The following is a 24,922-nucleotide window of genomic DNA, read 5'->3' on the forward strand; positions in this document are numbered from 1 at the left end:
AGAAAGAGACTCAGAGAGGACATAAGAAGATTTAACACAAGAAAAGTAGAACAAGCATTAAGGGAAAACAAAGGATTTAAATCAGCAGCCATGAGCAGTAATACAGAAAGACAAATGATACTGAAACTGAAGAATAGCGATGGTGTACTTATAAACAGCAGAGAAGGCATAATTCAAATAGCAGAAGACTACTATAGAGAATTATACAAGGAGCAAGGAATGATACCAGCAGTGGGGAACATGGATTGCAAAGTAGCAACACATACGACATACCCGATATTCTTCCTGATGAGGTAGAACATGCATTGAAGAAAATGAAGAATCGGAAAGCCCCGGGGGAAGATCAAGTTACTGTAGAGTTGTTAAAATTGGGAGGAAGAGACATAACACAAAAACTGGCAAGGCTCTTCACAAAGTGCATTAGAAAAGGTGTGATGCCTAAGCAGTGGAATAATGCAATCATAGTTTTGCTGCATAAGAAAGGAGATAAATCAGAAATTGGAAATTATAGACCAATTAGCTTGTTATCCCATATCTACAAGTTGTTCACAAGGGTCATTACTAACAGATTAGAAAGAATACTTGATGAAATCAACCGAAAGAGCAAGCTGGCTTTAGGACAGGATTCTCAACTATGGATCACCTTCACGTAATATCACAGCTAATGGAGAAAGCAAATGAATATAAAACACCATTATGCCTGGCATTTGTGGATTATGAAAAGGCATTTGACTCCATACAGCATAAGGCAATGTTTCGGGCACTGGAAAGACAAGGCATAGATACTCCATATATTATGATTTTGAAGAAAATATATGAGAGTGCTACATCCTTTATTAGACTAGACAAAGACAGTAGCAAATTTAAAATCGAGAAAGGAGTTCGACAAGGAGACACAATATCTCCGAAGCTGTTTACTGCTGCCCTTGAGGAAGCTTTCAGAAGATTAGACTGGTCGCAGAAAGGAGTCAATGTGAACGGAGAGTACCTAAACCATTTACGATTTGCAGATGACATTGTGGTCATAAGCCACGATCCCAAAGAATTAGAGGAAAATCTTAATCAGTTATGCACAGTTAGTAAGGATTTTGGATTAAAGATGAATATGGCTAAAACAAAAGTAATGATGAACAAGTATGCCATGGAAAGGGAAATAATGATTGAAGGAGCAGTAATTGAAAAGGTGGAGTCATATACTTATCTGGGACAAGTTATTAGCTGTAATAATGATAAATGGCTGGAAGTCAAGAGAAGAATAAATTTTGGATGGATAGCATTCAGGAAATATAGTCACATACTGAAGAGCAATATCCCAGTTTGTCTGAAACGTAAAACAATGAATCAATGTATACTCCCCACCATGACTTATGGAAGTGAAACTTGGGCACTCACCAAAAGAATGGAAGAGAAGCTAAGAACTACACAGCGAAGAATGGAACGAATTATATTGGGAATCAGACTGTTAGATAAGAAGAGAAACACAGGGATTAGGCAGCAAACTCAAGTAAAGGACATTCTTATCAAAACTAAAGAACTAAAATGGTCTTGGGCAGGACACATAGCTCGAAGACATGATGACAGATGGACTAAGAAAATCACAGAATGGTACCCAAGAGGAGCTAGAAGAAAACCTGGAAGACAAAGGCGGAGATGGATAGATGAAATTCATGAGTTTTTGAGTAGTAAATGGATGGCCAGTGCTCAAAACAGAAGGAACTGGAAAGTTGCTGGAGAGGCCTTCATCCTGCAGTGGATTGAAAATGGCTGATGATGATGATGATGATGTGACTTCTAATTCCTCTTTCCATAAGCATATTATCAACATTGCTTCCTTTGCATCTAAAAAATTGGGCTTTCCCTTTTGCCCGTGGTGTTACTTTTCTTCTAAACAACTATTCACTTTGTACAAATCTCAAATCCACCGTACAATGGAATATTGTTTCACATATATGTGAGGGTGCTGCGTAATATCTCTCAGGCTTCTAGGTTCAATTTAAAAGAAGGCCTGGTAGGTTAATTAATGACCTATTTCTCACAAATCCTCTCCACTCTGTTTCATAGATGTTCTGTTTCTGCTGTATGCCTTTTCTATAGATACTTCCATGGGTACCATTTTTCTGAATTGACTTCTGTAATTCTCCCTCATTCTTCCAAATCAGTCCAAAAACATGCCGCAACAAGTTAGCATCCATTTATTGTTCAACTTCAAACTCACATATCCTACTTTTCTTCTTTCACATTTCTCCCATCAACTTCAGCTTTCTGACACAACCTTCTTTCATACATATTTCCTGAAAATTACAATCTACAGAAATTAAATCTAATGTCAATAAGTAACATCTTTCATGTTCTCAACACATGCACAGTACTATATATTATAATACTTCTGTGAAGATTTAAAAAAAAAAAAAAAAAAAAAATTCACAGAATCATAGTCACCAGAATTTAGCGAAAATGTGAACCTGTGGTGATGGATTGGTCTGGCAGGTAGGGTGCTTGCCTAAGAAATAAAGTTGTAGATTTGAATCTTGATTTGAGTATGTGTGTGTTGCATTTGTCCAATATTTTTTATTATGATATTTCAAAGGTACAATATGATTTTGGCAATAAAATAACTTTAAAAAGTAATATGTACTACTACTAGTTCACAATACAGGGTCTTTCAAAAGTGATGGTCAATAATTTAAAGGTGAACTGTACAGACTACAATATGCAAAAAAAGCCTAGTAAACATGGGTCCTTAAGTGAATCATTTTCGAGATATTGCACATTTCCAGTTGGGATCCACCACTGACAAGGTGAACTGTACAGAGTTAGGATCCGCCACTATCTTGTTTGTTTAGGTTAGGTTATGTTAATTTTCTCCCTTTCCCCTATCTCTGAGACGTAGCAGGCATACTAGTACTTGTCAAAGGATAGTCAACATGGAAAGAGGTTATAGCAATGAAGAGTATGTGGACATGCACTTCATGTATGGTAAAGCCAACGGCAGTGCACTCGAGGCTGCATATTTGTACCAAGAAGCATTTCCATGCTGAAGGCAGTCCAATAGGCACACATTCATCAGGGTACATCAATGCCTTAGAGAACATGGGCACTTTGCATATGGAGTACGAGCAGGTAGGCCAGAAGCATAACACCTGATGTTGAGGAAAGGGTGTTAGAAAGAATAGAACAAAATCCAGGAATTTCGATAAGGAGGGTTGCTCTGCAAGAGCATGTACTGAGTCATAGCAGTGTGTGGTGAATTTTAAATTGCCAATTACTGTACCCCTACCATATCCAGCATGTTCAAGGTCTTAGCAACACAGACTATCCTCCCAGAGTGCTCCCATAGCCAGTGGCGGATCTTAACAGAAAATGTACATTATCTCGAAAAGGTTTCATTTGCGGCGGCCCGATGTTCATTGGTACTTTTTTGCTTATTTTAGTTTGTACTTTTCACCTTTAAATTATTGACCATCATTCTTGAAACACCCACATATTACTATATTGTAAACTAGTATTGAATATCTTGCAAAATTAATGATTTTAAATGTTGCAAATGCATAGGAAAATGTCACACAGTCTGGAAAATATGGAATACAGAAAGAAACGTGTTTATAAACTATTAACGGAACATATGCAAAAATCCATCACCTATGGTTTTATTTTTAATTTATTATTATTTTTTTAAACTTCAGTCAGCCTATTTATTCACTGCCTATGGTCAACTACCCTCAGAGAAACATTTAAAAAGTACTGAAATTTTAAAAATTCATGATTTTTGCATATAACTGTCATTCAGATTCTAATTTTTGAATGATGTATTTATAAGTTCTACTATACTTTACAAAATATTGGCAGAAAAGAGTATATAAATAGGGAAAATCAGTGTATCATACCTCACAACTACTTAATAATGATTTAGCATCTTCAATAGAAACACTTATTGGACGATACAGACTCTGTAGTTCAGACTGAAGTTGTTCCAATTTGCGAGTGCATTCTTCCAACTGGGCCAACTGTTCCTTTTGAGCAACTATAGCATCTTCAAGTGCTTTCAGCCTGTTGTATATAGTCTCTTTGAGTCTAAAAAAATAAGAAGGGAAATTCAGATTCATATTAATTCACCTGAAAACATAAAGTCCATAGCCATTGTTTCCCTCCAGAATAACACTAACAATTTTAAAACTGTATGCTCATTTAGGATGCACAGAGAACTGTGTAGGTAGGAGAGAACTTAAAAATGTTTAATACAGTAGAAGGTATATGGGCTTAGAAATTAGTTCGTGAATTGAGGATTATATTACCTTATACACCTTGTGGCTGGCACCCTTACAACAGCTGAAAGTTGTTGGCTGCCAAAGATAAAAGAAAATGCTAGTCTGCAATTTACTGAAACAATTATCCAGTAAATGTACAAGAAAAATTCATCTGTCTTTGCTTTGAAACAATTATCCAGTATATGTTGAATTTGTGACGTGAAAAAGTCACAAATTCAACATATTTATTGTGGAACCACATATCATATTTTTATTTAATTGTCTATATGCATTTAGACTATAACACATTTATGGACATTCCATAATAAATAAACATTCCAATTTAACATTACACATAAATAAATAGTGCTCCCATTGACATGGGAGCACTGTTCTTGGACATTTGACAACTGGAAAAGATTTGCCTGGTCTGTTGAATCAGGGTTCCAGCTTCATCATGCTGATAGATGGTGCATTAGATGGCATGTGGGTGAACAGCTGTAATCATACTGCATGGTTGGACAAAAACAGGCTGGCAGTAGTGGTATTGGTTTGAGGGATGTTTTCATGGACATCACTGGGCCTCCCCATCCCCCATTGAACACACCCTCACCACCAGTGGTGAGCTGTGAATATTTTAACAATGGGCTCGTAGTTTTTTGACAACTTTTTGATGTGTAAAATCCTTGGGGGTATCTACCGAGTAAATCTGATCGGTCATGGAAGTGACATCATCCGCGGCGTCCACCAGAGGTATTTCCCATGCTCACATCACTAGTCTGTGCTGAGAACTCACTAGGGCATGTGACACATTTTTCATGACCGGTACGATATCTCAAGTTCTAACATTTTAGAATTTTTAAATAGTATGACATCACAATCATACTTCCTGCAGTTGCTACTGCAGTAAGTATGATTGCAACAATACAAATATTTGTAAGAAATTTCTTTTTTCGTCTTGCATTTTTGTTACATCCCATTGTTAGGTGCCCCCAACAGCTGCACATGTCATTTCAACTACAAGATCAGATAGCCGACCGGGCTAGCCAGGTGGATTAAGTGCCTGCCTGGCAACCCAAAGGTCGCGGGTTCGAATCCCGCCTCGGGCTTGGATCACAGTAAAATACAAAAACTTTGGGAGGTGCATTATAGCCACAGAAGCTGGTGCGCCAACAACTAACAAAAAAAAAAAAAAAACAAGATCAGATACCTCAATCGACGCTGTTTTCCAGAGACATTTAGATATGCTGGAGTTGAAAGTATACATCTCTTACTTTAGTTATCATAAATACATTGTATCTTGTCTTCCAGAAATTATGGAAATCTGTGAATGATCAATACAATATTTACAATACAAAAGCTCTTTTATTTTGTAATCAATATATACAAATCAAAATACCTAAAAGAAATGCGAAAATTGTTTCACATAAAACCATGTACCACACGTGCGCAGCACACATGCCACTTTTTATTCTTCTTTTTTTACAACTAGGAAAATATAATGGATACATTTTTTTCAAGATAAAATTTTAATATTGCTAATAAAAAATAAAAAGAAATATTTCCCATATCACAAATAAAATAAAAACTACCACAAAACATTACAATATAAAAACAAATATTACGCAGAAAACAAACTATTCTAGAAAAGGTACACAAAAATCACAGATTACATGAAAAAAATTATTATACAAATATTCAAGAAAAATTTATTCTAAAAATTGCCATATAGCATTTACTTCTTTATTAATATTTGTTGTCGATCTTCTGCTTTGCTCAATAGCTGAGCAATGATTACAGAGGAAAGATTTGACGTAACGATCTGGATCAAATTGAAGCAATGGTTTTCTGTTTAGCGATATGGTCATCATATCTGCAGCACATTTAATTGTCAAAGATGTTCTTTTTATTGTTAAATATTATTCATTATGCTTGCTCTGCTTCAGCACTGCTAATCGCAATGGTTTCAAGGATATTTCTGGCTTTTTTATTTTAAAATGGAATTTCACTCGATTTTAAAGATAAACTGTCTTCGACAAAATCTATAAACTCATTAATTTTTATTTCATATTTTATTAGAAAACTTAAATTTCTTATTTGTTTTTCACCCTGTTGCCATGGAGATGAAAGTTCTTCCATATTCCACGTTTCCGGGTAGCACATGTTTAAAATTTCTTTCAATTCCTCATCATCAATGATATCATTATTTTCTTTATTTAATTTAAAATTACTCTGTTGCATTAATAACCGATTCTTTAAGGATAAAACAGTGTAGTTTAATAACTTGTTATGAGGTAATTTTTTAAATGTGTTCTTACTTCTGATTTTGATTCCTTCAATCTTTTGACTTCAACATGCTCTCAATTTTAGCTTCATAATCTCCTTCAGAATTTTTCAAATTAGCAATAGCATTGATAGTTGGAATAATTAATTTAACTACTTTTACTAGTGATGCTATGACTTTGTAAAGCTTCTGAAAGGTAAGAGAGCTCCTGCAGGATGTCAATCATTAGTGCTAAATTGTTAAGAAATTCCAGATTTAAAATTGGGTTTAATAATCCCGAAAATTTAACTTCTGGTTCAAAATTTTTGCACAAAGCTGGATAATTCCTCCAAACTGCAATTGCCGTCCACAAGCTACAAGTTGTCTGAACACATAACCAATCTATATAATTTCCACATCAAGGCGTGAATCATTCACTTCTGAAAAACAGATGACTGTTTTCCGGAGTAAAGGGGAACCACAACACAGGTTGACTAGCGGCTATTATCCATGTCAGGAATACATCTTAATCTTCTGACTGGCTATGGCAGGCATACTGACTAGCGCGACTTCTCTGTAGGTGGTGAGTAGGTTTTACAGACACCACCAACGTTAAGGAATGGTAATCCCTTTCGCCCTTAATTCGTACTTTCTAACTGCCAAATAGCCAGAGGTGGGAACAATGCATACAAAGTTAAGTCTCTTGTAATCCGTTTGTTATATGGAAATTTTCTTCATTCTGTGGAAATTATTTTAATACCAAGGGATATTCAAAAATATTCCCTATAAAGAAGTTTGTTAAACAGGTCTGACTGTAATTAAATCAAAAATGAAGCAATTTTAAAACACATAACTGGTTGATTGCGCCATTAAAATGTTTGCCGATGGGGTCCCACCCTCCTCACCATAGTTCCGGCACTGGATATTCAATATTTGAATTCAGGATTTCATTTTATAAAATAAATGATCCTTTCAAATGATCGTTTCAGATGATCATCAAAAAAATAAAATAAATGATCATTTCATTGTTATTTTCAAAATAAAAAAATAACAGTGGGCTCTCATGAGTTCACTATAGCTCACCACTAGATCCTACCTAGGTACTGTTTCGGACCAAATTTTGACCTACATGGTAACCACCATGTATTCACATTGCACTGGATTTCAACAGGACAATACCCTGTGGTACAAGTCCAGCATTGTGCAGGAATGGTTTGAGGATCATTTCCAAGCATTTTGTGTGCTCTCCTAGCTACCAAATTTTTCTGACATCAATCCTTCTATCCAAATGGTCCAGCATACCTGAATTCACCCTCTGTACCCTCGTGGAATCAATACAAGCACTTATCAAGGTGAAAGGTGGTCCTAAATGCTGTTAAGTAGGTGGTCATAATGTTTTACTTCATGAGTATATATATATATATATATATGCAAAAGCACCTAAAAACAACCTCTGGGATCACACTGCTGATGGCTTTTAAAACAAAATGTGTTTGACATTACAGGAAATGCAAAACAAATAAGAATGTATTTCAAATATAGTTCAAGGAAACTTTTCCATCTTTTGAAACTTAGTGAAGAGAGTTCTTGCATTCTATAGAGAAGGCAATACTCACTGTTAATGTTTTATAACTTTTGTATTATTATAGACTGAATACAAAATTGGTGGGTGGCTTTGGTTGCATGGATTTTATGCACATTTTTAATAGTGTTCAATGCAAGATCCTGCATATAATTCACTTTGTGCTTATCTCAGCAGATATCAATTTCCTTTCAAATATTGAACATGTTTAGTGCCTTCTACACTTCTAAAATTGTCACCATTCCATTGCTTGGAAATTTGTTTGGGTAGACTGGGCAAAATTTCGATCATCAATCTCTCTTGATGAGGAAAAAATCCAGCTCCAGAATATTGATAATGTAACAGATTGCATTACGTCACATCTTCTGAAAGTGGCCAAGGACACAATACAATTATCAAATCCACCTGGTCGCAAGCATTATAATTACTGGTGGAATGAGGAATGCACAAAAGCAAAAAATAAAGCCTGGAATTTATTTCGGCAATGTCCAACCACAACCAATCTCCTTAATTATAAGAAGCTAAGAGCAAAAGCATGACTTATACAAAGGCAAGCCAAGAAAGAATCCTGGACCCATTTTGAATCGACCTTTAACAGAAACACTGATCCGAAAATTATATGGAAAAAAATTAGACAGTTATCTGGTAAGTTTCCTACTATACCTTCTCCAATCCTCTCCTGGAAAGGGCAAGACCTATCCAGTCCCTTAGATATTGCTAATGCTTTGGGCAATACTTTTGCTGAAATCTCAGTAGCATCAGCCTATTCTACATCATTCCAACGAATTAAAAACACCAAAGAAAAGCATGCCATTAACTTTCAAACTGCCCACCTTCTTTCATATAACAAACCTCTGCAATACTCTGAACTTTTACATACCATTAGAACAGCCCACAATGCTGCTGCAGGGCCAGATTGGATTTATTATATCATTCTACAACATCTTGATGACAAACCTTTGCACTTGCTGCTGTTTTTTTACAATTGTATATTTTCAGAAAATGTTTTTTCCGTCTTCCTGGCATCACTCTATTGTTTTGGCATTTCTAAAGCTTGGGAAAGATCCAACCAACCCCCATAGCTATAGACCGATATCTCTCTCAAGCTGCCTCAGCAAAATCCTAGAAAAGATTGTCCACAGAAGACTCGTCTGGATCATTGTGTCAGAACATCTAATGAGCCATAGTCAATATGGCTTTCATAAAAATAGGTCGTGCTTAGATCTTATAGTCAAGGCTGAATTCGCCATTCGAAATGCCTTTGTTAAATGTGAACATCTTGTAATGGTTTTAATAGATATCGAGAAGGCTTTTCACACCACCTGGTGGCATGGCATACTTAGTGATCTTTACTTCCTTGGTCTGCGGGGCAACCTTCCTATATTTGTTCAAAACTTCCTACATACTGGATTGGTTCAAGTTCAGTACCAACATGCCCTCTCTGCAACATTCATGCAGGCAGGAAGAAGGTGTTCCACAGGGATCAGTAGTGAGTGCCACTCTGTTTGCTCTTAGAATAGATTCTATTACAAGACAGCTTCCAAATACAGTCGAGACTTATCTTTATGCAGATGACCTTTCCATCTTCTGCCATTCCCAAAATATGAGGTCTATTGAATGGCAGCTTCAGATATCACTTAATAAAATTCAACAGTGGGCTAGCCTCAAAGGCTATCGGCTCTCGCAGCAGAAAACCGTTGCTATCCATTTTTGTAGGCAACAGAAACTTCATCCGGATCCCGAACTTGAAATTTCTAATGTCTCCATCCCGGTCACTAATAACATCAGATTTCTAGGATTAATCCTTGACAAGTTAAATTTTATAGACCATATTAAAAATGTACGTACTTCCTCTCTAAAAAAGTTAAAAATACTCAAAGCTTTATCCGCCCAAACATGGGGTGCAGATCGTACTTCTCTGCTTCAGCTATACAGGGCATTAATCAGATCCCGCCTTGATTATGGAGCTCCCATCTATGATTCTGCCAGAATGAGCGCATTATGCTGGCTTGATCCAATTCAACACAGTGCTTTGAGGATTGCACTTGGTGCTTTTAGAACGTCGCCCACACATAGACTCTATATTGATGCTCACAAGCCCCCCACTATCGTTACGTAGAAAAACACTGTTACTAAAGTATGCTGTTAAGATACAAAGTTGTGCCTCGCATCCCATTCAGTCATACTTGTCCAATCCACCATTAGAACACCTCTTCAGAAATAAACCTAGCATAGTAAAGCCAGCTGGTCTTCGCCTCCTTGAACTGATGGAAGTTTGGAATCGTTCTGTTCATTCCGTACAACAGGTAGCAACCTGCTATCAACCACCACGGGTTCTCTTCCTCTGGTAACTTGTGACAGTTATCTCTGCCAATAGGGAAAGGGCGTTTTACAAGCATCTAATATCATACAAGTTCATGCAGTTCACACTCAAAGATATAGTGATTTTTCCCCAATTTATACAGATGGCTCTAAATCTAATTCAAACGTTGGAGAAGCTGCAGTGTTTCCAAATACCGTTATTTCAGTATCCCTTCCATCTGAATTCAGTATCTTTTCAGCTGAATTATATGCAATTAAACTGGGCTTACAAAATCTCTGCTGATCGCGCTTTGAAATCTGTTATTTACACCAATTCGCTTAATTCAATCATAGCTTTATGTAATTTCTCAGATAAAGTTCACCCTGTTATAGACGAAATACGAAGCATATTACTAAAAATTGAAGAATGCCATCAACAGATCATCTTCTGTTGGATTCCAGCACATTCTGGTATTTTGGGCAATGAACCGGCTGATAAAGCTGCAAAAAATCCAACTATCTTAGACTTAACTAATATCCCTGTTCCGCCATCAGACTTTATATTAACTATTCAAGCTGCATGCTTGTCAGAATGGACAACAATCTGGCACTCTCAAGCAAATAATAAACTCTTTCAATTTAAACATGATCCGAATATTTGCGCTCCAATATCCGTACATCAAGAAAAGAAGAAGTAGTTCTACCAAGGGCAAGAATAGGTCATACACATCTAACCCATCTTTATTTACTTAGAGGAGACGATTCACCACAGTGTCCACATTGTTATATAAATCTGACTGTTAAACACATACTCATTGACTGCCCCTACTATAGACAAGACAGAACATCAACCCTGCTATCACTGGTAAATGCCCTGTATAGCTGAAGCAGATTGGACTTTTTAATCTTTTCTGATTTTATGAAAATTTTTTATTTCCCTACATAAAAAATGAATAGGTGCATTATAGCCATAGTAGCGTATGTGCCATTAAACTCTCACAACAACAACAACAACAACAACATTCCATTGCTGTGTTACATATAAGTACTTCTTCTTTGTTGAGCAGAGGTACAATTGAGGCTACAGAGTTCCAAAAGTTAGAGATAATTTATACCCTTACTTATCTCAGACTTCATGTAAACTCTATTTGCTTAAACATTATGTGAAAGACTGTATTAGTAACATCCCTATTACTTCCACAATGCCAAGACCTGATCAGGGTTCATATTTTTGAAAAAAAAAAAAAAATCGGTGACCATTAGGAATCTACTTTTTATCAATATTATGGCAATTAAAGTGTTAAAATGCATAAGTCTGCATTTAAAAAAAAAAAAAAAAAAACCCATTGAGTCACATTACAAAATGAAAATTTGAAACAATTTTTTTTGCCAACTATCAAAAAATATTGAAGCAAAGTGAGCACACAAAGTGCACTGTATGACAGCTCATGAAAAAAATTATTTCGGCTCAAGTTAATATTTAACATGGGCATTTACTTACCTACGATGATGCTCTTGTATCTGATGTAATTCATTTGTAATCAGTAGTCTATCTGCATCCTTCATTTTTTGCATTAAAACTTCAGCTGACTCTTGCAATTTTCTAAGATCGTCCAATAATTTTTGTGCTTCATCTGCTAAGATAACATACGTATTTCTCTGTTCCTCTATCACTTCAACTGCAGCATTTGTTCGTAATTCAGATGAAAGTGCTACCTCTGTCTTATTTAGCCAGTGTCGAATGCTTTCAATTGCTTCATCAAACCTTTGCTGTTTAGTCAGAAGTTCTGTAAGTTCCTGAATCTTTTTACTAAGTAGCTTTCTAAGGTCATTCAGCCTTATTTTGATATCTAGAAAGTACATAACAAAAACTTAGTTTACATACAAGAACAGATGTAGATAAATTTAAAAGATTCACTACTAGCTGCAGCACTGAAAGCAGCTAACAAATTAAATAATGAGACATAATGCAACAATTAATTTAATACATGATCTCATAACATCATCTGATTAAGATAATAATAATAATAATAATGTATTCTGTTAGTACAGTGGAATTTTATTGTAATATGTATATCTAGTAGGGTTATGAAGGATCAAAAGAATTCAGGAAAGCTTTTGATACTGTTTTACATGGAAGACTGTGGTACAAACTGGAGCGGTATGGTATTAAGAGCAAGTTGCTACATGGATAAAGGGATGGTTGAGTGGGAGATGGCAGAGAGTGGTAATAAATGGACACTGCTGTGTGTGGAATAATGTTATTAGTGGAGTTACCCCAGGGTTCAGTGCTGGGCCCATTGTTGTTTTATGTATTTATCAATGATACCGATGAAGGTATATCAGGCTTAATGTCCAAGTTTGCAGATGATACAAAGGTGGCAGGGTTGTTAATGACACTATAATCAGTATGCTACTGCAACAGGATCTAGAAAAGTTAGGCAGATGGGCTGAGAAGTGGAAACTGAAGTTTAACGTTGACAAATGCAAAGTACTGCATATGGGTAGCAGTAACCCAAGAGAAACGTACCAACTGTGTGGTACGACACTCGGGGAGGTGGAGAATGAAAAAGACCTGGTGATAATTGTGCAGTCAGATATGAAGTTCATTGAGCAGTGCAGACGAACTGCCAGAGCAGCTCATGGGGTCTTGTGAATGATATACAGGAATTTTGCTAGGTGGGATAAGGAGGTGATTATACTTTTGTATAAGTCAATGGTCAGGATATGCCTTCAGTACTGCATACAGGTCTGGAGGCCTCATTTTAGGAAGGATGTAGAGTTGCTAAAACGAGTACAGAGAAGGGCAACAAGATTAGTGAGAGGAACAATGGGGTGCGCTTATGAAGAAAGACTTAAATTCTGCAAGTTGCAGCAGCTGGAGACTAGGCACCTGCGAGGTGATCTGACTGAGGTGTATAAGGCCTTGAATGGTTTAAGCAGGCTCAATGCTGACGGGAGTCTTTCGCTTGCTCAGATTAAGAACCTGAGGGGACATAGATTCAAACTGAGGAAAGACAGTTGTAGAATAGATGTGCAGAAGTTTGCCTTTAGACAGTGGGTAATTGATTGCTGGAACAGACTTCCATCTGTTGTTGCAGAAGTTGACGGCTTAAATAAATTTAAGACTGAACTAGACAAACATTTGGAGTGACCGGATGGACGAAATGGAAAGTGTTTTTTTTTTTTTTTTAGCTGATGCTGTATAAGCTTGCTTTCTTGCATCATATGCCTCAACTAATACTAATGCTAATTCACAGTTAGAACAAGGTAATAAAGCAGTAGAAAATATTTAGTATTAAAAAAAGAAATGAGATGATTCTGTTTATTTAGAATTTATTTAAATTACACTAAGTAACAAATAAGTTCTTTTTATATTTATCTGTTTCTTTGTAAAAGAATAAGCGAAGTTTACCTCAATATGATATGTAGAACACTTAGAAATTAAAATGAATAAGACATTAACGCAAAATGATTACAGTAAAAAAAAAAAATATATAATAAATTGAAAACAATTAAAAAATCAATTGAACACAATTAAAAAATAATTAAAAATTAATTTTAAAAAGTTTAATGTTAATTTTAAAAAATGATTTTTCTTCCTGAAGCTGACAACGTTTTTCGACTGTATGTTGTGATCACAGGAATGAAAATTCATTCCTGTGATCACGACATACAGTTGAAAAAAAATATTGTCAGTGTCAGGAAGGAAAATCGTTTTTAAAATTTATGTTAAACTTTTTAAAATTATTTTTTAATTGTTTTCAATTTATTATTATTATTTTTTATTTTATTTTATTTATTTATTTTTACTGTAGTCATTTGGCGTTAATGTTTTATTCATTTTAATTTCTGGAGATTATCATATCATATTGAGGTAAACTTCTCTTATTCTTTTATAAATATTGAAATCAATGTAGAACGTACTGAGCATCATAGCTCTGGTTCATACTATCAAATTATCTGTTTCTTATATGCATATTGTGTGCTGAATCTAATAATGCATTTTTTCTCTGGCATCAGTATTTTGGCAGCTATTGAAAGTTTTATGTTTTTGCAGATAGGTGGTTTCATTCCCTCGTTTTTGCACCTTATGGGGCAGCAGGACAGTAGATCAACGCTACAAGAGAAGAAAAGGGTATTTTCTTCTCTTCAACACTTTTAGTGTTGCTAGAATTAGCAATGCTAAAAGTGAAAATTACAAAGACCTAGTTGACAAGCTGACTGAAAATTACAGAAAAATGGAATGCAGAATGTTAATTAAGTCCCATTACTTGCATTTTTACTAGAGTTTATCAGACCAAATCTGGGTGATATATTAGAAAAGAGCATAATGAGAGAATCTCCAGGATACACAGTCAATGAATAAAATGTTCCAAGGAAGGTGGGATGAAGATATGATGGACTAAATCTAATTCCTGGTTTTGAAAGATCACACCAACAAAGGAGAAAGGTGGTCAAGTGTACTTTTTTTTAAGGAAATTTGATTAACTTGAGGAGGGTTTGAAGTACTTTTTAATTTGTGATTTTTTAGCCTGTTGGTTACTTTTAGCAAGGGTTAATACTTTTATCTGAACAGATGTTAAACATTGTTAATCAGGCAGATCACTGATGTTATGGAAAAACTATGGTCATATTCGAATTCAGCATACCCAAATTCATAGAGAAACTCCAATAAGATTCATAACAGAACTATTTTTAAAAATTTTACATAGTGTGATCAATTTGATAGTATGAATCAGAGCTGTAATACTCAATATGTTCTACGTTGATAATGATATTAGTAAATTAATAAGAGGAGTTTACCTCAATATATCGTTTTGAATATTTTCGTTTTGAATAAAAATCGTTTTGAATATTTTCGTTAGATTCTTTTAATTGCGTTAATTTGAATTTTAATTGTTTTGAATTGATTTTGAATTGTGTTAAATTGATTATTTAATTATTTATAATTTACTTTAATTATTTATATTTTACTTTAATGTACCGGTAAGTTGTCGATTTTTTCGTTTTTTCCGTTTTAATTTCTGGAGGGTATCATACGGAAGTGTTCCACGTACTATATTGAGGTAAACTCCTCTTATTAATTTACTAATAGTGTGATCAAATAATTAAATTGTTAAAATAGTATATCTACCTTCAGTAATTCTGTGGAGATTCTTAAGATCATCATCTGAACAGGAAGCTTCCAATTCTCTGTTGTGTTTGGTTATTTCATTAATTTTTGTTTCTTCAAATGTCTTTATCTCTGATTCTGTGACCTGATGAAAAAGAATTGCATTTTATGCTAAATATAACAAAAAAAGTAAACACTACACAGAAAAAAAAGAAGAAAAAAAAGATCACTTATAAGAACTTTTTGTCTGCATAGTATATATTCATAGCACATATGTAAAAAACATATATGACACATAGCAATTTAAAACAACTTTATCTTGTACAACTATATCAGATACCTATAAAAAATCTTCTGTGGTGACAGAGTGACTTCACCATTTGTCATATCTTTCCAGCAACTACAGTAATTATAGCATATATATTTCCATAAAATTGAAAGGACCATGTCTGCTTTTAAATATGGAAAGACAACTTTGATAACTATTTGTTTCAATATCAAAAAGACTGTGAATATTGTAGGAAATTTTTTTTCCTCCTAAACTATAACTAACTTAATTGGTCTTCGAAGAGGACTGCCTGCCTGCTTCCCCCCCCTCCAGAAAATAAGTTTTCACCCCAGAAGACAAGAATGCCAGCAACTGAATAGACAACATTGCATAGAAACAATATACAGGGTGTCTCAAAAATATTGGTACAAACGTTTAGGGAAGGTAGGTAACATCTAAAGGAATGTCAATCTCATAGGAACCCATAACCGGAAACGTCACGGGAAAGTAGTAGCAGAGGCACAAGACAGTAATTAGTGGCAAATATTTATTTGACATAATATTAACAATGGAGTACGAGATGGATGCATTTCATGATGTTACAACAGATGCTCGAAGGTTTCACCATGAGACGCGATGCATGTGTGACACCGATGCAGCATGGATTGGCGGACACGGTCGAACACACCTGGAGTTTTTTTGACAGTAGCAGCAGTGCAGATGAGTCTTGCCACGAGATCCATTTCCGTCTCCACAGGCGATTCATACGTGATAGATTTGAGGGGCCCCAACAGAAAGAAATCAAGGCTTGATAAATCAGGTTAGAATGGGGGCCAGGCAACGGGTCCACCAGGGGCCAATCCATCGACGCCCAAAATGCCTGTTCAAGTGGTTACGAATACACCTTCCATAATGGGCAGACGCCCCGTCATGTTGAAACCAAATGTTACATCTCACATTTGCTGGAACATCATCAGATAACCCTGGTAGAACTTGTTCAAGAAAGATCTGATATTTAGCGGAGTTCATGCGGGATGGTAACAGGTATGGGCCGACTACGCAGTCACCGACCATACCTGCCCACACATTTATTGCGAAGCGATGTTGTGCCGCATGGGGGCACACACACAGTGTGGGCCCTCTGCTAATCCATACACTAGGTGCATGTCTGCCAGCTCACAGTTCGTATATTGATGCATGCTCTTCTTGAGGCGACTACTGCTTGAATGAGTAAACCAGAAATTTTCCCTCTCGCGAACTGATGAACAGCGCCATGTACCGACTTATGGTGACGTTTCCGGTTATGGGTTTCTATGCGATTCACATTCCTTTAGATGTTACGTACCTCCCCTAAAAGTTTGTACCAATATTTTTGAGACACCCTGTATTAATACACTGTGGCTTTAGTTGACTTAATGCAAATTTGGAACAAACCACCATATGGAAAAAGTATGAGGTTTGATTCCCAATAAAAAAAAAATGGAGGAGGTAATCTCTATAGCTTTTTTTTTTTTTTTTTTTTAACTGGGCTACAATTAGTTGGTCTGAGGCAGAGATATAGGGTTTATTCTCCTATATATAAGTTAAATTTACAGATATTCTCATGTCCAGAAACCTTAGATCTTCACATATGACTATCAAAGAGACTAATGTCTCTTTGATAATCATATATACTACAGTACTCGGTCTTTTTTGTAAAAAAAAAAAAGTGCACTTTTTTTTGATTAGCTCACCTGTTTCCTTAGCCCATTACAAAATGCAGATGCAAGTACTATTTTAATTAGTACAATCTTTTATAGGCATGGAATTCTCATTGGTATTCTTATAATGCAAGTTATTTTCACTTTGTCAATACTATACTGATGAATGTTACACCAATGAAAGAGCTGCAAAGGTAGTTTGGTTTTTAGGAGCATTAGCAACAAAGGCCATATTGCTCCGGGTATATGTGGTGGTCATTCCCTAACTTTTCCACATCCTCCGTATTTCGTGGTCACAGGCTCGTACCCCGGTCTAATCAAGAAGCGTATGCTTCACACTGCTGCTCCTGCCCACCTGGCTATGGAGGCACGCAAGGGTAGTAACATCTCGTTACAAAATAGAAGGAGCATACTGAAACTTTATCAATGTCCCATGATAAAGTTTCAGTGTTTTCTTATAATGAGATCAACAAACTGAAATTTACTGAACCCATCATTATGAAATTTCTTATTTTTTAATTAGTATTATCTTTTATATAAGTTTGAAGCCTAGGTTTTGAGGCTTCTTATAAGCAATTTTATTTTAAAAATACATTTAAATCAATAAAAGGAAGGCTTTCAGCACAGAGAAATTTTTGGATTAAACAATATCCAGTCCATGTGGATATAAAAGATATGAAAAAACAAATTAGTTCAAAAAAAAAAAAAAAAAAAAGCTCCACCAAGCTGAAACTAATGCAGTCTACTGTAAATATACAAATCACTGAAATATCACTGAAAGGCCATAAAAGCAGGTGATCACAGATTAGGCATTAAACATCAACACAGCACTTAGAATGAGGAATGAATCATGCACTCTGGTGAAGTTCTATCACCAAAACAGAATGAGGAATTATGCACTCTGATAAAGCCCAATTACCAAAATAGCAGGAATCCCTTGGCTGCAGTTTTGGAATACTGTCATTTCAAAGAATTGGGAAGATTATTTTCATGAAGTGAATTGTGCAACACAATGAAGAGGAGTGAAATGTGACAAGTGTTTTCTCTGTATTCCAAGGAAAAGGGTAGCAGCCACTTGAGGAAAATTTTTATTGATGAGACTGCCACTGCCATGTTAAATAGTACAGCAAGTAGTGAGCATGCAACAAGAACAGTTTCATAAGAACTCAATATTTCATGGTTAACTGTTCAAAAAGTACTAGGAAACATACTGCATTAATTCTTTTAAAAGATTTACATGGTGTAGCAGCAGATAACGACATCTGAACCCAAGAAATGTAGAATGTACTCTTCAATTCATAGTTAGGATAGTGGATGATATATGTCTTTGCAACACTGTAGACCAGAAATGCACATTTCCCATCCAACAGTAGTGTGAACAACCACAACAAAATCATCTGCAAAATACCATTACATTCTTAGCATGCTAAATGTAACAAAAAAGTATAAAACCACTGAAAACAATAAAAAATCACCGAGATCAGGGGGGGGTCAGTAATACTATGCAGTATATTATGGTTTTTACCAATAGTTTTGTCACTAAATCCTGCTTCTTTGATGTGGTACAAGTTCATGGTCCAATAACAACAAGCACAACAATGGATGTGCATTACTGTAAACTCAACACACTGCATATTATTTCAATGAACCCACAATTCTACAGACACCACACAATGGTACAATATGGCCTAAGATGTAGATGTACCTAAAACCTAACAATATTATTCCTAACTTACAAGTAAGGGGTTGTTTGAGCACAACTATTGCAAGAAAGAGTACCATCCCATAATGCTTTCAACACAAATTTTGCTTCTTGTGAATACTTCAAACTAATTTTCAGTTTGAATGCATATTAAAACCCATTAAGTTAACATTCACATAACTAATTTGTTTATTCATTTATTTAACTGTCTGCAGGATATAAATAATGCTAGTAACCAATATCTGTACCAATGGTTTATTTTAGTATAGTCATTGAAATCAGTTGCTTTATGCACTTATTTGTCTAGTTTATTTTATTATATTATAAATCAACAGGGATTACCTTTATTTTAGATATAGGAAGCTTCTTTTCCAACTCTCCTAGTCCAACTCGCTAATAAAAAATTATTAGCAAGTTGGACTAGGAGAGTTGGAAAAGAAGCTTTCTATATCTAAAATAAAGGTAATCCCTGTTGATTTATAATATAATAGAATATAGGAATTATCGAGCACTTAATAGCTCTCAATTATCAAATCTAGTTTATTTTAGTATAGCCATTCAAATCAGTTGCTTTATGCACTTATTTGTCTAGTTTTCAGAATATACTATATTCTGTCAGTCAGTGATCTTAGTAACTTTATGAGGACAACAGATTTAATGGGTGACTGCTTATTTGTTTTATTTATAATTACAGCCTTGGTACTGTTGGATTCTCATATGATATTACACCTTTATCAGACTAGATTTCTATTTCAGGGGTGGCACTTAAATTTGATATTATTTGCCTTATATTAATTTTCAGTTGCATCAGACTTCTAGTTAACATTTAGATTTCTAAATTAACTTACAATCTATGGTTGTGTGATTATTCTTTCACAATTGTTCACTTTGTTCCTCTCTCCCACTTTTTTTCATTGCTTTAACTGCGATGTTTGCTGTTATATTTCCACTCTTATCTTCATCCTGCATATTCATTTAATGATATCTATATTCTAATTACACTTAGATGTTGCTACATGCTATTATTAATTATGTATTTCCTTATTCATTTATTCAAAATTTTCCAGTTATTTATTCGAATTAACATGTGCATGTGTGTGTGTGTGTGTGTGTGTGTGTGTGTGTGTGTGTGTGTGTGTGTGTGTGTGTGTGTGTGTGTGTGTGTGTGTGTCTGAGAGAGAGAGAGAGAGTATGCCATTTGTTCTAAGGTTCATTTTTTTGTTTGTTAGACAAAATCTCAAGCTACTAAGTCCTCACAAGTGGAAAGTGGTTATAATCATTATCCTTCCAATTTGAGGGAAAATTGTGATTACAAGGCCTGAGTTGAAATCTTGTTAATGACGCATGGAATTTTTATGGGCTTTTCTCACAACTTGCCTGAGGCTAACTAACTTTTGAGCAAATAGAAAATTGACCAAAGAATACAGGAAACTAGAGGCAAAATGCACTAAAGCTTTATAACCTTAGTTGCTTTGGTGCTTAACATACACACCTAGTGCCGACCGGGCTAGCTGGGTGGGTAAAGTGCCTGCCTGGCAACCCCAAAGATCGCGGGTTCGATTCCCGCCTCGGGCTTGGATCAAAGTACTGCAAAAACCTTGGGAGGTGCATTATGGCCACAGAAGCCTATGCGCCAACAACTACCAAAAAAGAAAAGGAAAACACACCTAGTACCTCAAGTTACTAAGAGGAAAAACATTCACTTCTGCCCAAAATTCACCACTTCAACCTTTCTTGAGGAGTGGCATTAGTCAGTTCCTGTCTAAAGGATTCAGATAGATGTGCATTCTGTCTGGATCCTTTAGTGCAGGGATTCAGATAGAATCCTGCGTGATGCATGACAAACCCACCATGCATAAAATTAAGCTATAATGTTTTATAAGTCAGCTCTATCACAAACAAGCATTACTAATTTTGTATACAATAGAACATAGCAGATCAGTGTCATTATAAAATCAATTCTTGAATTAATAATAAAACAATAAAAAACATTAGATAGTTAAAAATTAGGTTTTTTTACTTTCCAACTTTTACTCTACCAAAAGTGTAAAGTATGCTAGGAATTTTTCCTATTATAATTATCTTATTTGTATTCTGTCACAGACAGGATGTAGCCATTCCTCCTAACAATTTAATGAAAATAATAAAATATGATATATAACTACAGAAACAGTTTATCAAATACCATACCTGACAAGTCAAAATATTTTTCTGCAGATCTTCAATTTTTGCAGGCAGCACTTCAATGTGTGATAACTGCTGTTCTTTTTCCCTGAACCACTGCTTCATTGCTTCTAACTCTTGTTCTAGTTGGAAGCTCTTTTCAAGATAAATATTTAACTTATCCAAATAATTTTTCAGTGCATCACACAGCTCATTATATTTATCTTTTAAGATACTCAACTCAAGCTGAAGGCTTTCAGCTTCCTTACTATCAAGATCAGTAAGTAAAGATTCTGCTTTCTTTTCTGATGAGTGGATAATTACTTCTTTATTTCTTGTTTCACGTTGTAAAGACTACAAAAAATTATTTATTAAAATTATTTCATTGTTTCATAACAAAAATTAAATAATTGATACATTTAACCTCTTCTTTCACATATATAAAAATCAATATTTCAATATCTCAATAATATTAAGTAAAATATTAACAAGAACACTGTTATTTCCTATAAAGTATGAAAATAAGAGAAAATTACCAAATTTTAAATTATTTAGAGAAGTGTTGCTAAGCTAACTCTTCAAATAAGTATAGTATTAGGTTTTAGGATTGTCATAGAAGTTAAAAAAAAAATTCTGATATAATTAAAATTAAATTTCTTGCCATTGTTTATGATTAATATAACTGTACTCCTGAAACTAAATTTGATTTGTCTTTTCATTATTATGTTATTTAAACAATTATACATATATGACGATTAAGTAATAGCAATAACAATAGTATTTGCCATATAGTGCAAGGAAGCCAGGCGCCTCCGTAGCCAGGTGGGAAGGAGCAGCAGTGCATAGCACACAATTCTTGATTAGACCTGGGTTCGAGCCCGTCACCACCAAATACGGAGGATGCAGAAAGGTCAGGGAATGACCACCGCATATCCCGGAGCAATATGGCCTTAGTTGCTAATGCTCCTAAAAACCAAATAACAAACAAACAACAACAAGCAAGGAAGCCACAGGATTTTGTTGCAATGGCCAAAAAAAAAACAAGTAGATAAGAAAATACAAGTTATATGTTTCTCTCCTAGTATAGGTAACTACTATCCAGTTGACCTTTGAATTTATTAAAACTGTTAGCCTCAACTTGTTCCACCAATAACAGACTGGCTGACTAAACGAAAACTTACTACAATCTAGTTTAAACCTCTTCCCCTTTAATTTGAATTTATGGCCTGTAGTTCTGGAATTCTTTATAACAGTGAAAATTCCACTTATTCATTTTACTAAACCCTCTCAGAGCCTTATAAACCTCAATCAGGACACCTCTGAGCTGCCTGGTTGCCAAGCTCTGTAGCCCACATAATTGAAGTCTTTCCTTGTATGGTCGCCCTTTTGCTTGAAAGGGTCCAAAGATGGGTAACTCCATGTGAGTTGCCCGTCTTTGAACCCTTTCAAGAAGCCCAATGTCCTTTCTTAGATGAGGTCTCCATACCTGAACACAGTATTCCAAATGTGCGCTTACAATTTCCTTATACAGTGGGATTGTGACCTCCCTATCCCTACAGGATAATGATAAATTTTAATTTTAAAAAAAATAAAATTTATCAAAATAAATTTTAATTATTTTGATAAATTATTAATAGGACACAATAGGCTTTCCTGGCTGCCTGTTTACACTGCTCAGAAAACTTCACATCTGCCCATATCATAACTCCTAGATCCCTTTCTTCTGCTGCTGTTTTTAATTCAACCCCACCTGAGTCATCCTGAACAGTGGTGTAAGAACCGATCCTTGGGGGACTCTATTCCTGGTGTTACATCAATCTGAAGAATATCCATTAATCACAACCCTCTGCCTTCTGTTCTTCAACCACCCAGCAAGCCATGTAAGGATTTTTCAAGTAATCTCAACACATTTCAGCTTATACAATAACCACTTGTGAGGGACTGAGTGAAATGTCTTGGCAAAATCCAAATTAACTATGTTGAAATTGTTCCCTAAATCTAGCTTGTGAGTAACTGTGTCAAAATAATTTATAAATTAGTAAAACATGATTTTCCTCTTAACAGAACTATGTTGTGTGCCCTTCAGAATGTCATATTTATCTAAATGTCTCTGGATTTCACTCTTAATCATTGCCTCTGAGATTTTCCCTATCACTGTTGTCAGACAAACTGGTCTGTAGCAACAAACTTCATTCTTATAACCACCTTTATGTATTGGCGATATGTTGGCACTTCTCCAATCCCAAGGACTCTCATCCAAGTCTAAAGATGCCTTCATGATTAACTCCAATGGTTTAGGACATTCCTTGGTGGCCTCCCTCATAATTACTGGGTACATGCAATCAACTTTGGGAGTCTTACTTGCTTTATGCTCAAAAGTGTTCTAATAAACATTTATCTGTAATTTTTGAAGTCACAAATTTCATATGGCTTAGCCTATTCTCAGTATATAGGGATTTTTGTCAGTAAAGACAGATGCAAAGTACTCATTCAATTCATCTGCAACATCAGCCAGGTTATCTAAGACTTTCTCACTTGGTAGAAACACTTTTGAGCATAAAGGCATATACCCAGTAATTATGAGGGAGGCCACCAGGGAGTGCAAAAAGGTCAGATCTGACTCACTTTCTTCTTCATTCTATTCACATATATTTAAAAAAATTTCTTGTCTCATTCTTTACTCTCTCAGCCAGTGCTTTCTCATATGTGGCCTTGGCCTCCTAAACCTTATTTGTAGAACTATTACAAATCAACTTGTCCTTTTCGTTTCTCCTGGAACTGTTAGCTCGGCAAACAGTAAAATAATTTTAAACAAGAAGATAGTAATAAACTTGTTTACCATGTATAAATTTTTGCTCTTTTTTTTATGCAATTAACATAAAAAATACAGAATATGTAATTAATATATTAAATTATGTTCAATGAATAGTTTTAATAGTCCTAATCATGTTCATTAGCCTATTTCTAAATTTAGCTAGAGATTTTGTAAGTTATGATTTAATATTCATAGAGCCTTTGTATTGGTGATTTCAGAATATAATATTATCTCATATGTAGTAACTTGTAGTTTATGTATGGTAGTGACACTTATAGTGTTTTAATTATGGTAAATAAGTAGCTCAAAGATTCATGTAGGTTGGGTATCTTTTATATATTTTTTTTCTTAGCAGAGAAATTTTATAATCTATTAAGGCTAAAATTAAGTATATAGTATGATATATACAGGGTGTCCCAAAAAGGTGTAACCAATTTTAAATGTTTGTAACAAATGTAATTTTAATGACAGAAACACAAAACCTGCACTAAATGTGAGAAAAACAGTTGAAGTTTTTACTGACATTCAACATGTGCACCACTTGTCACGTGAACAATATCTAATCGGTAATAAAGTTCATCCCATGTTTTTTCAAGGATGTCACACTTAATCATGGTAATTGCATTTGTAATCCTGCACTTTAAGTCTGTGATGTCAGCAACAGGGGGCTTGTAGACTGTGTCTTTGATGAATCCCCATAAGAAGAAATCACAAGGGAATAAATCTGGTGAATGTGATGGCCACGCAATGGGACCATCACGCCCAATC

At 35.1% G+C, this 24,922-nt stretch overlaps 1 protein-coding gene across 3 annotated transcripts in view; it reads right to left on the reverse strand.

Moving 5' to 3' along the window:
- The window catches only part of LOC150084856 (muscle-specific protein 300 kDa-like), a 1,257,473-nt gene that overhangs the window by 682,273 nt on the left and 550,278 nt on the right, over positions 1–24,922 (reverse strand). For all 3 annotated transcript variants that reach the window (XM_090376651.1, XM_090376652.1, XM_090376650.1), the window contains 4 exons: positions 21,367–21,693; positions 15,528–15,651; positions 11,892–12,240; positions 3,885–4,071 (listed from right to left, as the gene is read on the reverse strand). In XM_090376651.1, the coding sequence (XP_090232777.1) occupies positions 3,885–4,071; positions 11,892–12,240; positions 15,528–15,651; positions 21,367–21,693 (987 nt within the window). The remainder of the gene's footprint in view (positions 1–3,884; positions 4,072–11,891; positions 12,241–15,527; positions 15,652–21,366; positions 21,694–24,922) is intronic.

Source organism: Mastigoproctus giganteus, chromosome 6 (genome assembly GCF_048544385.1).
Source record: "Mastigoproctus giganteus isolate SK-2022 chromosome 6, ASM4854438v1, whole genome shotgun sequence".
Taxonomy (NCBI): domain Eukaryota; kingdom Metazoa; phylum Arthropoda; class Arachnida; order Uropygi; family Thelyphonidae; genus Mastigoproctus; species Mastigoproctus giganteus.